The sequence below is a fragment of the Loxodonta africana genome, chromosome 4 (assembly GCF_030014295.1).
Source record: "Loxodonta africana isolate mLoxAfr1 chromosome 4, mLoxAfr1.hap2, whole genome shotgun sequence".
In the NCBI taxonomy this organism is placed as follows: domain Eukaryota; kingdom Metazoa; phylum Chordata; class Mammalia; order Proboscidea; family Elephantidae; genus Loxodonta; species Loxodonta africana.
Window position 1 is genome coordinate 37,518,824 of NC_087345.1, and position 13,913 is coordinate 37,532,736.

The 13,913-nt window shown below is 37.8% G+C and overlaps 1 protein-coding gene across 4 annotated transcripts in view; it reads left to right on the top strand.

The window, feature by feature from the left end:
- CEP83 (centrosomal protein 83) overlaps positions 1-13,913 on the top strand; it is a 170,721-nt gene that overhangs the window by 85,809 nt on the left and 70,999 nt on the right. For all 4 annotated transcript variants that reach the window (XM_023559732.2, XM_023559730.2, XM_003405263.4 and 1 more), the window contains 2 exons: positions 11,187-11,279; positions 13,740-13,871. In XM_023559732.2, coding sequence (XP_023415500.2) covers positions 11,187-11,279; positions 13,740-13,871 — 225 coding nt within the window. The remainder of the gene's footprint in view (positions 1-11,186; positions 11,280-13,739; positions 13,872-13,913) is intronic.

A 13,913-nucleotide genomic window follows, 5' to 3' on the forward strand; every position in this document is an offset into this window, starting at 1 on the left:
GAGTGATCTGAGTGGAGATACTAGTCCTTAGGCCCCTCATGTGGGTAGACGAGGACCCTGTTTAATAGGCAAAGCCATGTCATATATCAAACCCCCGTCTCTCCACCGCACAGCTTAAACAGTCGCAGTCTTCCAGCAAGGGCCTCTTCTCCTGGAATAGGCCCACACAGGTCCATGCAGAGGGGAAAGGTATTCAAAGTCCGTGTACTGTTTATGCCTGGACAGGATGCACTTCTGTCCTGAGCTCCCCACATTAGTGGAGCTGGCGTAAATATAATTGTTTCACTTGATTTTTTGGGTCTTTGTTGTAAGAGGGATGGCCAGAAGCATCTGACTATTCTGCCATCTTGGCCTCACCTCCGAGTCTGAACCAACTTGACGGCACCTAACAGCAACAACATACCTGTATTTTTGTTAGTTTCTGTTACCATGTTTTCAAGTTCACTAATATTTTCTTCTGCAATTTCTAATCTGCTATTAATTCCATATAGTGTTCTAGCATCTCAGAAATTGTAACTTTTATCGCTAGAGGTTAAATTCGTGTCTTTGTCTGTTCTTTACCCAGTCCAGTGCCGTCGAGTCGGTTCTGACTTATAGCGACCCTACAGGACAGAATAGAACTGTCCTCATAGAGTTTCCAAGGAGCACCCGGCGGATTCGAACTGCTGCCCTTTGGTTAGCAGCCGTAGCACTTAACCACTATACCACCAGGGTTTCATTTTTTCCGTAGTTATTTGAACATATAGAATTTAGCTATAGCGATTGTTTTGTCTTTGCGAATTCGAACATCTGTGTCACTTTTGTGTGTTTTCTATACATTATGCATAGTATTTTTCTACTTTTCATGTCTGACACTTTTTGATTAAATACTAGACAGTATGACTTTTATTTTGTTGACTGCTGAATAGGTATGTAATTCAATAAATATTTTTGAACTTTCTTCTGCGACACAATTAAGTTACTTGGGACACTTTCATCTTTATGCGTCTTGCTTTTAAGATTTGTTAAGTGGGACCAGAGTAGTGTTTAGTGTTGTTGTTATTGTTGGTATGTGCCATTGAGTTGATTTTGAATCATAGTGACCCCATTTGACAATGTAGAACTGCCCTATAGGGTTTTCTTGGCTGTAATCTTTATGGAAGCAGACTTCCAGTTCTTTCTCCTACGAAACTGCTGGGTGTGTTCAAACTGCCAACCTCTCAGTTAGCAGCTGAGCGTGTTTAATGTAGCACTAATTACATTCCACTGCTGAAGCAAAACCATTCTGAGTACCCATTTCTCTAGAGAATTATGAAGCTTTTTAATCTGACTTTCGGAAACAGAAACTATTCATAGCCCTGCGTAAGTGCTGAAGTAGCCCTGCTGACGCAACAGTTAAGTGCTCAGCTGCTAACCTAAAGGTTGGCGGTTTGAATCCACCTAGTGGCTCCACAGGAGAAATACCTGGTGATCTGCTCCTATAAAGGTTAAAAAAAAATAAAAAATAAAGGTTAGAGCCCAGAAATCCCTATGGATTTCTACTTTGTCACATACAGTCACTGTGAGTTAAAATTGTCTCACAGCACATAACAGCAATAAAAATGTAAGTGTTGAATATTCTTTCCTCTAATCTTTTCAGGTGGTTCTTTTTCTGGCTTCAGGTAGTTTCCTAACATACATGTGCTGATCAGTATTCTGCTGAACACTCAAGAGAGACCATTTGCAGATCTTCGTAGTTCTCTTTCTGTGCCACCCTCCTTTATGTTACTCTGTTGTGTGAGTCTAACCACCCTGGTTTCCTGTATTCTCAGTTCTGTCTACTCAAGTCAGGGAGTCCGTTGGACTCTGCCTGGGCACTCTTTCTTGTGTCATGATCAGGAAACTATCCTAAAGCTCATTTCATTTTCCATGTCTCAGGAATCCTTGTCTTTTGCTTCATTATGTCCAGTGTCTTGAAAACTTGCTTAAGTTTTGTCTGTTTTCTAATTTGTTTCAGGTGAGAGAGTAAATCTGGTCTCCATTACTCCATCTTGGCCAGAAGTGAAAGTTCTTTGATTCTTATCTTAATTAACTTTTTTTGTGGAAATCTTAATCATGTTCAATGGTGTAGAGAGTGGTATAATTAATCCCCATGTAACCATCACCATGCATCAGTAATTATCATCTCTGTCTGAGCCAGGCTACTCTCTTTCTCAACCCCTCGGATTATTGTTTTATACATATATTATTTAAATTAATCTCTATAATAAGCCTGTGAATTGGCATTTTTTTTTCCTATCACAGATGAGAAAATGAGCCTTATTGAGATTATGTAACTTGCCATACAATAAATAAATAGCATTATGTTGTTGTTGCTAGGTGCCATCGAGTCAAGACTCATTGCAACCCACGTACAGTAGAACGAAATACTGCGCAGTCCTGTGACATCTTCATGATCGTTGTTATGCTTGAACCCATTATTGCAACCACTGTGTCAGTCATCTTGTTTGAGGATCTTCCTCTTTTTCACTGATCCTCTACTTTACCAAGCATGATGTCCTTCTCCAGGGATTGGTCCCTCCTGATAACACGCCCAAAGTATGTGGGACGAAATCTTGTCATCCTTACCTCTAAGGAGCATTCTGGCTATACTTCCTCTAAGACAGATTTGTTTGTTCTTTTGGCAGTCAGTGGTTTATTCAATATTCTTCACCAACACCACAATTCAAAGGTGTCAGCTCTTCTTTGGCCTTCCTTATTCGTTGTCCAGCTTTCACATGCATATGAAGTGATTGAAAACACCATGTCTTGGGTCAGGTGCACCTTAGTCCTTAAAATGACATCTTTGCTTTCTAACATTTTAAAGAGATTTTTTTGCGGAAAATTTGCCCAGTGCAATGCATCTTTTGATTTCTTAACTGCTGCTTCCATAGGTGCTGATTATGGATCCAAGTAAAACAAAATCCTTGACAACTTCAGTCTTTTCTCTGTTTATCATGATGTTGCTTACTGGTCCAGTTGTGAGGATTTTTGTTTTCTTTATGTTGAAGTGTAATCCATACTGAAGACTACGGTCTTTGATCTTGATTAGTAAGTGCTTCCAGTCCTCTTCACTTTTAGGTCAGGAAGCAAGATTGTATTATCTGCATAATGCAGGTTGTTAACTGAGTCTTCCTCCAGTCCTGATGCCTCGCTCTTCTTCACATAGTCCCGCTTCTCGGATTATTTGCTCAACATACAGATTGGGGAAGTATGGTGAAAGAATGCAGCCCTGACACACACCTTTCCTGATTTTAAACCACACAGTATCCACTTGTTCTGTTGGAACAACTGCCTCTTGATCTATGAGCAGGTTCCACAGGAGAATGATTTGAGTGTTTTGGAATTTCCGTTCTTCACAATGTTATCCATAGTTTGTTATTATCCACACAGCCACATGCCTTTGCATAGTCAAAAAAGCACGGGTAAACATCGTTTTGATAACGAGGGATATCGTTGCTAATGTCAGATGAATCCTGGCTAAAAGCAGAGAATTGCATTATAGGATGTGCGATATAAGTTTGTCTGATTTCTCAATCGATGTTCTCTGATTATTTTGAGGCAAATCATGTTTCGAATGTAAACATTATATATCTCTGTTACATACCAAGACAATGCGTCTTTTAAAAGCGTAACTATAATACAGTTATTATTCCTAAAAATATTTATCCCTTAATAACCTTTTTCCTTAATACCTTTTAATATCACATCTTTATTCAGATTTGTTCAATTTTCCCATAGTTTTATTTATTTATTTTTAAAGTTGGTTTGTTTGAGTCAGGATCCAAATAATGTTTACCTATTAATTTCTTCTTTTTATTTATCACTCTTTGTTCTTTTGTACTCTTGATATGTAGTATTAATCCATTCTCTTGATACCATAATTCAGATTATTATAAGAGCTTTCTATCTTGTTACTCTAGCCCCATTCACTGACTTTTTCCCATAGCTACCATCTACCCCGTAGCCACACTTTTGATCCATCTTAGTTGTTTCTAAAATATAGATATGGTGATGTCATTCCCAAGCTTAGAAGTCTTCAATGAATAAGCAAAGGATGGAAAAATGTGCTTAGTGTGATTCTCTTTTGTAAAAACAAAAGATGGGTATATATGCTTGTATAGCTATAGATTATTTCAGGGAAGATGCATAAGAAATTATCAATAATATTTGCCTTTATGGAGGGAAACTGGATGACTTAAGTGACAAGAAGACTTTAAATATTTCATTTTGTTTGAATTATTTTATGTACTGAATTGTTTCTGTTCATTTTCAGTGAAACAATTATTTTTAAAGTAAATACATAGTGGCTTCTTGTTGAATACTGAGTATAAAAGCCCGAACCTGGTGTTGGTGAACCTTCCATTATTTGGCTCCAACCTATCTTTCCCTTTTATTTGGAAATGTGTCAGCATAGTCTTGGTTGTCATAGTATTCGGGGACTGCTATCATCATTAATACACAGGGACCCAGGATTCTAAATTTTCTGTAGTGCTTAGTGTGTTCCATCCAAAACGTCCTTAGCTTACCTTTGAGAATCGTTTTTCTGCCATACGTTCTCTGCCATCCCAGACAATCTAAAACTTTAACCATGCTTTTAAATTGTTGTTAGATGCCATCAAGTCAGCTCCTACTCATATTGACCCTGTCTACAACAGAATGAAGCACTGCCTGGTCCCCCGCCATCCTACAATCGTTGCTATGTTTAAGTACATTGTTGTAGCTACTGCGTCAGTCCATCTGGTTGAGGGTCTTACTCTTTTTGCTTACCCTCTACTTTACCAAGCATGATGCCCTTCTCCAGGGACTTTTTCCCCCTGATAACATATCCAAAGTACGTGAAACGAAGTCTTGCCATCCTTGCTTTTAAGGAGCATTCTGGCTGTACTTCTTCCAAGAGAGATTTGTTCGTTCTTCTGGCAGTCCATAGTGTATTCAGTATTCTTCGCCAACACCATCATTCAAAAGCATCAATTCTTCTTCGTGCTTCCATATTTATTGTCCAGCTTTGCATGAATATGGAGTGATTGAAAATGCTACAGTGTTAGCGCTGCTGTAACAGAAATACCATAAGTACATGGTTTTGGCAGATAGAAATTTAGTCTTTCACAGTTTCAGAGGCTAGAAGTCTCAATTCAGGGTGCCGGCTCCAGAGGAAGGCTTTCTGTCTCTGTAGGTTCTGAGGAATGGTCCTTAACATCAATCTCCCCTGGTTTAGGAGCTTTTCAGTGCAGAGACCCCAGATCTGAAGGAAATGCTCTGCTCCTGGCACTTCTTTGTTGGTGGTATGAGGTGCCTATTTCTCTGCTCAATTTTCTCTCCTGTAAAATAAAAGATGATGCAGGCCACACCTCAGGGAAACTACCTTTACAACTGATCAGGGCTGAGACACAAGTAAGGGTGTTGCATCCTACCCTAATCCTCTTTAACATAATCTAATCTTGCTTCATTAACCACAGGCGGAGATGAGGATTTACAACACATAGGAAAATTACATCAGATCACAAAATGGAGGACAACCACACAATACTGGGAATCATGTCCTAGCCAATCATGACACATAACTTTTGGGGACACAATTTAAGGTGTGCTTGGGTCAGGCACACCTTAGTCCTTAAAGTGACATCTTTGATTTTTAACACTTTAAAGAGGTCTTTTGCAGCAGATTTGCCCAATGCAATACATCGTTTGATTTCTTGACTGCTGTTCCATGTGCATTGATTGAGGATCCAAATAAAATGAAATCCTTGACAACTTCAATCTTTTCTCTGTTTATCATGATATTGCTTATTGGTCCAGTTGTGAGGATTTTTGTTTTCTTTATGTTGAGGTATAATCCATGCTGAAGGCTGTGGTCTTTGATCTTCATCAGTAAGTGCTTCAAGTCCTCTTCACATTGAGCAAGCAAGGTTGTGTCATTTGCACAACACAGGTTGTTAATAAGTCTTCCTCCAACCCTGGTGCCGTATTCTTTCTCATATAGTCCAGCTTCTTGGATTGTTTCCTCAGCATAGAGATTGAAAAAGTATGGTGAATGGATACAAACCTGACATACACCTATCTTGATTTTAAATCACAGAGTATCCCTGTGTTCTGTTCGAACAACTGCCTCTTGGTGTATGTACAGGTTCCGTGTGAGCACAATTAAGTATTCTGGAATTTCCATTCTTTGCAATGTTATCCATAACTTATGATCCACACAGTTGAATACCTTTGCATAGTCAGTAAAACACAAGTAAACATCTTTCTGGTATTCTCTGCATTCAGCCAGGATCGATCTGACATCAGCAATAATACCCCTCGTTGCGTGTCTTCTTCTAAATCCAGCTTGAATTTCTGACAGTTCCCTGTCGATGTACTGCTGCGACTGCTTTTGAGTTATTTTCAGCAAAATTTTACTTGTGTGTGATTCTATTGTTATTATTTGATAATTTCCACATTCTGTTGAATCGCCTTTCTTTGGAATGGGCACAGATATGGATTGTTACCAGTTGACTGTCCAGGTAGCTGTCTTCCCAATTTCTTGGCATAGATGAGTGAGCACTTCCAGTGTTGCATTTGTTTACTGAAACATCTTAATTGGTATTCTGTCAATTCCTGAAGCCTTGTGTTTTGACAATGCTTCAGTGCAGCTTGGGCTTCTTCCTTCAGCGCCATTAGTTCCTGATTATATGTAACCTCCTGAAATGGTTGAGTGCAACCAGTTCTTTTTGGTACAGTGATTCTGTGTATTCCTTCCATCTTCTTTTGATGCTTACTGCATCATTCAGTCATTTGCCCGCTGAATTCTTCAGTAATTGCAACTCAAGTCTTCAATTTTTTCTTCAGTTCTTCTGGCCCAAGAAATGCCAGTGATGTTCTTCCCTTTCTAACTCCAGGTCTTTGTGCAATTCGTTATAATACTTTACTTTATTTCTCAAGCTGCTGTTGGAAATCTCTGTGCAGCTCTTTTACTTCATTATTTCTTCCATTTGCTTTAGCTACTCTACCTTCAAGTGCAAGTTTCAGAGTCTCTTCTGATATCCATTTTGGTCTTTCCTTTCTTTCCTGTCTTTTTAGTGACCTTTTGCTTTCTTCATGTATGGTGTCTTTGATGTCATCCCACAACTTGTCTAGTCTTCATTCATTAGTGTTCAGTGCATAAAATCTATTCTTGAGATGGTCTCTAAATTCAGGTGGCATATACTGAAGGTGATTCTTTGGCTCGGGTGGACTTCTTAAAATTTTATTCTGCTTCGACTGGAGCTTGCATAGGAGAAATGATGGTCTGTTCTGTAGTCAGCCCCTGGCCTTGTTCTGACTGATGATGTTGAGCTTCTCTATAGTCTCTTTCCCATATGTAGTCGATTCAATTCCTGTGTCTTCCATCTGACCAAGTCCATGTGTATAGTCCCTGTTTATGTTGTTGAAAAAAGGTATTTTCAATTAATAAGTCAATGGTCTTGCAAAATTCTATCACACGCTCTCCAGTATCATTTCTATCATCAAGGCAATATTTTCCAACTACTGATCCTTCCTCTTTATTTCCACCTTTTGCATTCCAATTACCAGTAATTATGCATCTTGATAGCATGTTTGATCAAATTCAGACTGCAGAAGTTGGTAAAAATCTTCAATTTCTTCATCTTTGACATTAGTGGCTGATGATTAAATTTGAATAATAGTTACATTAACTCGTCTTCCTTGTAGGCATATGGATATTAATGCTAGCACTGACAGCATTGTACTCCAGGATAGATCTCAAAATGTTCTTGTTTATGATGAATGTGACGCCATCGCTCTCCAACTTGTCACTCCTGGCACAGTAGACCATATGATTGTCCAATTCAAAATCACCAGTACCAGTCTAGTTCAACTCACTAATGCCTAGGATACTGACGTTTATGCATTTCATTTTTGTCAACTTCAATTTTCATAGATTCATACTTCATGTGTTCCACATTCTGATTATTAATGTAAGTTTACAGCTGTTTCTTCTCATTTTGAGTCATTCCACATCAGCAAATGAAGGTCCCAAAAGCTTGACTCCATCCGTGTCATTAACATCAACTCTATTTTAAGGAGGCCTCTCTTCCCTAGTCATATTTTGAGTGCCTTCCATCCTGTGGGGCTCATTTTCTGGCTTTATATCAGGTAATGTTTCACCGCTGTTCACAACGTTTTCACTGATCAGTTTCTTTTTAGAAGTAGATCACCAGGTCCTTCTTCCTAGTCTGTTTTAGTCTGGAAGCTGTGCTGAAACCTGTCCACCATGGGTGACCCTGCTAATATTTGAAATACTGGTGGCATAGCTTCCAGCATAACAGCAACACCCAAGCCACCAGAGTATGAGAAACTGACAGACGAGAGGTGGGCTTTTAAATAAAATTAAAAAAAAAAAAAAATTATTTGTTTATTCTTAAAAGTATTTTATTTTTACATTTGCTCGTTTTTATAATTATTTGTGTGTAAGAGTTATTTGTCCTCTCAGAGTTTGAAGTTCTTGTGGGGAGAGATGTACTTTTATATTTTTGTGATCTTTCATAAGTTAATCTTTTTTTGTATCTCAGCTTTCATGTAAAGTAGATGATAATGTAACTATATTGTAGGAATGTTGTGGGGTTTAAATAGGTTAGTGTATATAACCCTCCTAGAACAGTGTGTTATGTACATTATAGTACATTGTACAGTGCTTTATATATTGTAAGTATTCAGTAAGATATTTGGAATATTGATGAATGAATGAATTAAACTACATTTTTTCAGTTTTCTTAGAGATTAATATAAAGTGTAGACTTTTCTACATTCAGTGTTGACTGATTTATTTTTGGTGAAAGTATACATAGTCACAAACATACGGTTTTAACAGTTTCTACATGTACAATTCAGTGGCATTGTATACATGCTCCAAGATGTGCTATCATTCTCATTTTCCTTTTCCATATATTCAACCACCATTATTTTAAACTTACTGCCTCCTGAGCTTTCCATCTGTCTTAGTCATCTAGAGCTGCTATAATGGAAATACCACAAGTGGATGGCTTTAACAAAGAGAAATTTATTTCCTCTCAGTAAAGTAGGCTAAAAGTCCAAATTCAAGGCATCAGCTCCAGGGGAAGGCTTTCTTTCTCTGTCGGCTCCGGAAGAAGGTCCTTGTCCTCAGTCTTACCATGGTCAAGGAGCTTCTCAGGTAGAGGGACCCAGGGTCCAAAGGACGCGCCCTGCTCCTAGTGCTGCTTTCCTGGTGGTATAAGGTCCCCAACTCTCTGCTTGCTTCTCTTTCCTAAGGTGGAGCAGGTCACATCCCAGGGAAAATCCTTTTACATTGGGTCAGGGATGTGACCTGAGCAAGGGTGTTATATCCCACCCTAATCCTCTTTAACCACAGGCAGAGATTATGATTTATAACACATAGGAAAATCACAAAATGGAGGACAACCACACATGGCCTAACCAAATTGACACATATTTTGAGGGGACACAATTCAACCCATTACACCATCTAACCTTTTGAGTTGCCTTCCTCAATTTGTTCTCATATAGATAATTCTTTAAAACAGCACAAACTCAGAGCAGATGTACTTTACTAGTTAAGATAAACTTTTTTTTTTGTTTGTTTGTTTAATGAGGACTTCAAGGAATAGTTTTGGTTTAAGGTTTAAAGTTTAAATATTATTTCAGGCGGTATTTGTGGGGTATCCAGCCTCATTCATTCCAGAAAGTCTAGATTCCATTGAGAATTTGTAATTTGGTCCATACTTTTCTCTTTTTTCATCAGGATTCTTCTGGTCTCATGGCATCTCATGGCAGAAGAATTATCTACAACCAGTATTTGTTCATTCATTTTTTTCATCTATTCACTCATTCCTTTAAGAAATAATAATTGAGTGTTTCCTATGTGCTAGACACTGGTGCCAAGTGTTGGGGATACAATGGTGAATAAAAATTATGTCTGCTCATAAGGAGTTTACATAAATATTTGGTTACTAATTGAAATATAAGTTCTGTAAAAGAGTATAATGGGAATGCGCCTATATTAGCATATATTAAATTAGCTTTTCCTGTTTGAGAATAAGTCTGAAGAATTCTCTTTGGTAAACCAAATTATTACATCTTTATTTTGCTTGCTTTGGAAAATAACTAGAATATCAGTCGTCATATTCAGCATGAATGCTTTGGCTTCCAACATTGTTATTCCTAACAATAACAATAATCAGTGACTGTCTTTACTTCATATCAGTGAACTTTTTGGCATCTCTTAGAGCCCTAAAGTAAGGTTCTTTTTTTTTTTTTTTAAGGAAAAAAAAAAAAAAACAGTATCATTTTTCCTTTATTTTTTTGCCTTCAAAATTTTTCATTAAAGTAATATGTGCACACACACAGTAAAAGGTACAAAAGGGCTTCTAATGAAAGCACCGCCCTGGCCCCTTCTCTCCTTCCTTTTCTCCCCAAGTCGCATTTCCCAGAGGCAACTGTTTGAAATATTGTTTCCGTTTTTAGTTCTTCTGGTGTTTATCTCTGTAACTCTAAATAAGATGCTTGTGCAGCTGTTTCTTGATTTATTAATTTAAGACATTTTCTGTTGACTCACTATCACAGAAGATGATGTAGCTTATTGACATTGGCCTTCCTTTCCTCCCCCATGCTCCTTGCATTTTTTTTTTTTTTCAAGTAATACATGCACACGGGAAAACATGCCAACAGGATGAAAGTAGCCTTCCTACCCAGATGCTTGGTCTTCGCCCCACCCTTGCCCCAGCCTCTTGTGTATCTGTGGTAGATTAGAGATGGCTGCAACCTTTTGATACCCCACTCACTGAGACCAGAAAACCAAGCCTGTTGCTGTCGAGTTGATTCCAACTCATAGCAACCCTATAGGACAGAGTAGAACTGCCCCATAGGGCTTCCAAGGCTGAAATCTTTACAGAAGCAGACTTCCACATCTTTCTCCCATGGAGGAGCTGGCAGATTCAAACTGCCAACCTTTCCGTTAGCAGCCAAGTGCCTAACCCAAAGTAAGGTTCTTCAAGTATTGGTTCAAATTAAAGCTCTGTTTATATAGTGACTAATATAAAATTAGCTATTTTGAGAAAACATCTATGAATTGAATTCCGTTTTTATAATTAGGGAGGCTTTAAAATTTGGCAAATTCTTGATTTTAATATTTATAATTTTATATTTAGGATTGTTTCTATTTCTCTACATATTAGGTATTAACTCCACAAAAACTGGAATTGTTAAGAGCCGAAATACAACAAGAATTAGAAACTCCAATGAGAGAGCGTTTTCGGAATCTAGATGAAGTAAGTAATTCGTTTGGAAAAACTGTGCATTTATTTTCATGTGACTATAAGGTTTTATAAAAAGCATCATTCTCCTACTCAAACACCCTGCAATATCTCCCGTTCTTACTCAGTCCTAATAGTGGCCTCAGAGGCTCCCCATGATTGGGTCCCATCACTTTTCTGACCTTGCCTCCACCCACATTGGACTCCTTGGTGTTTCTTTGATTTGTTAGTAACGGGGCAATTTAAGACTTCTCGCTTCAACTGCTACTTCTGCCTTAAACACTGTTCCTTCATATGCTGCTTGGCTAACTTCCTCATCTCTTTTAAGTCTTTGCTAAAATGTCACCTTCTCCACAACTGCTGCAGCCTCATCAGACTGAGTCCGGCACAACTGGATGGTGCCTGGCTGCTGCCACTGACTGCTCTGACAGGGATCACAGTAGAGGCTCCCAGACAGAGTGGAGAAAAATGTAGAACAAAATTTTCACAAAAAAAGACCAGACTTACAGGCCTGACAGAGACTGGAGAAACTCTTGAGAGTATGGCCCCTGGGACACCCCTTTAGCTCAGTAATGAAGTCACTCCTGAGGGTCACCCTTCAGCCCAAAACTAGACAGGCCCATAAAACCAAACAAGACTGAAGGGGCACACCAGCCCAGGGGCAAGGACTAGAAGGCAGGAGGGGACAGGAAAGTGGGTAATAGGAAACTCAAGGTTGAGAAGGAAGAGTGTTGACATGTCGTGAGGTTGTTAACCAATGTCACAAAACAATATATGTACTAATTGTTTAATGAGAAGCTAGTTTGTTCTGTAAACCTTCATTAAAGTACCAGAAAAGAAAATAATATGTCACTTTCTCATTGAGGCTGCCTTTGGCCTTCCCCTCTGCCCCAGTGTAATATTGCAAGCTGTCTTTTCTTTCACTGCCAGATCTCTGGATTCTCCCTTAAACCTTGCTCTAATTTTTTATCTTTCCTCTAGTATTTATTGTCATCTCATAAAAAAAATTTTTTTTTTTCATATGCTACAGTTTACTTATTTATTATTTTCTCTTTCATTCCCTTTAGAAAGTAAGCTCTGTGAGAGCTGGAACCTTTATCTGTTTTGTTCGTTGTTACATCCAAAGTTCCTAGAGCAGTTCCTGGCATATAGTAGTTTCTCAGTTAATATTTGTTGAATGAAAGAAAGAATTTTATGCGACCTTAGAAAAGTAAAAATGTGTTACGGTTTTACTTCAGATTGAAACCAGTCTCCTAATAAGAAATGTTGGCATAATGTGACTAAACGTTTAGCAATGGGTCCAGGAAAAGGTTTTAGATATTAAATATATTAGGTACTATGCTAGATATTTTATATGCTAGACATTTTATATGTTACCTTATTTAACAAATATACCAGGCCTTGTCCATACAAATAAGTATTGTCCTTTTCAGCATGAAGTCCTTTGGGAAGCTGTTGTCTAGTGATGTTGCCATTGTACCAATCAATCGTGGAATACCTCTTTTATAGTGGCTTACTGGGTTGGTAACATCTTTTGAATATCCTTTGTTGTGGCAAAGCATTACGCTTTGGAGTAGAGTTTATTTTTGGAAATAAAATCACTCATAGCTAAGGTAGATGATCAAGCTGAAAAAAAAAAGAAAGTCAAAACAAAGTAGGGCTCTAATGAAACCGTGAAACCCATTTACCTGGTTTGTAAACTGGACCCAAAGATAAATCTTTGAACTGAAAATTACAGGGACCTGAGTATTTCAGGAGGCGTGCATTCCTCATTACCTAATTTCTGATGCATACTGAAAATAGTCTTCTACGTCTTTTTGCTGTATTCCCCAGGTCTTATTGAGTAGTCAGAATGTCAGCAACTTTTGTAGAGTGTTAGGAAGGAGGATTTGAGCACCCCAGGGATTATATGTGATCCTTGTTAGTCAGGAGAGTTGGTGCTACATATGTTATTCAGGCTGGTGTGTTGAGTTCAACTGTCACTGTAATATTTAATTGAATCTTAAGTTACTGTACTAAATATTAAAATAATCTTTTATCTACTTTGAATTAACCTGGTCCAACTTTTAGGGGAGTATTTCATACTTTATTATAAAATTATTTTTTCCAACTGACTGTATTATTTTGAAAGGCATACTGCATTTGTAAGTATTATTTTATTTAGCCCAAAGGTCAAAACTTTTGGCATACTATACATTTTTATTTAACGACATTCAGTGAAGGCATAAGGTTAATTGAATAGTAATTTGTTGTATTGGTGCCTTCTCAGGAATGTACTAATTCTGTATGTAGGATACTTGTCATGAGAACTTTTCCAAGGTTTATTTATGTTCCTGTGAAATTTATTTAGCTATTTATTTAGAGTGGCTCTTGGCATAATGTAATTTAAAATTATGTTTGCAAAAATGACTTTTTGCAGTGAGTACAGATTTCATTTATAAATTTGTGAAAAACTGCTATCTCTGTTTAATTTAGGAAGTAGAAAAGTATAGAGCTGAATATAATAAGCTTCGTTATGAACATACATTTCTCAAATCAGAATTCGAACACCAGAAAGAAGAATTTGGACGTATTTTAGAAGAAGAAAAAATAAAAAATGAATCAGAGGTGAGTGATTGATTATACTAGCCCAATCGTTATCATTCTAGT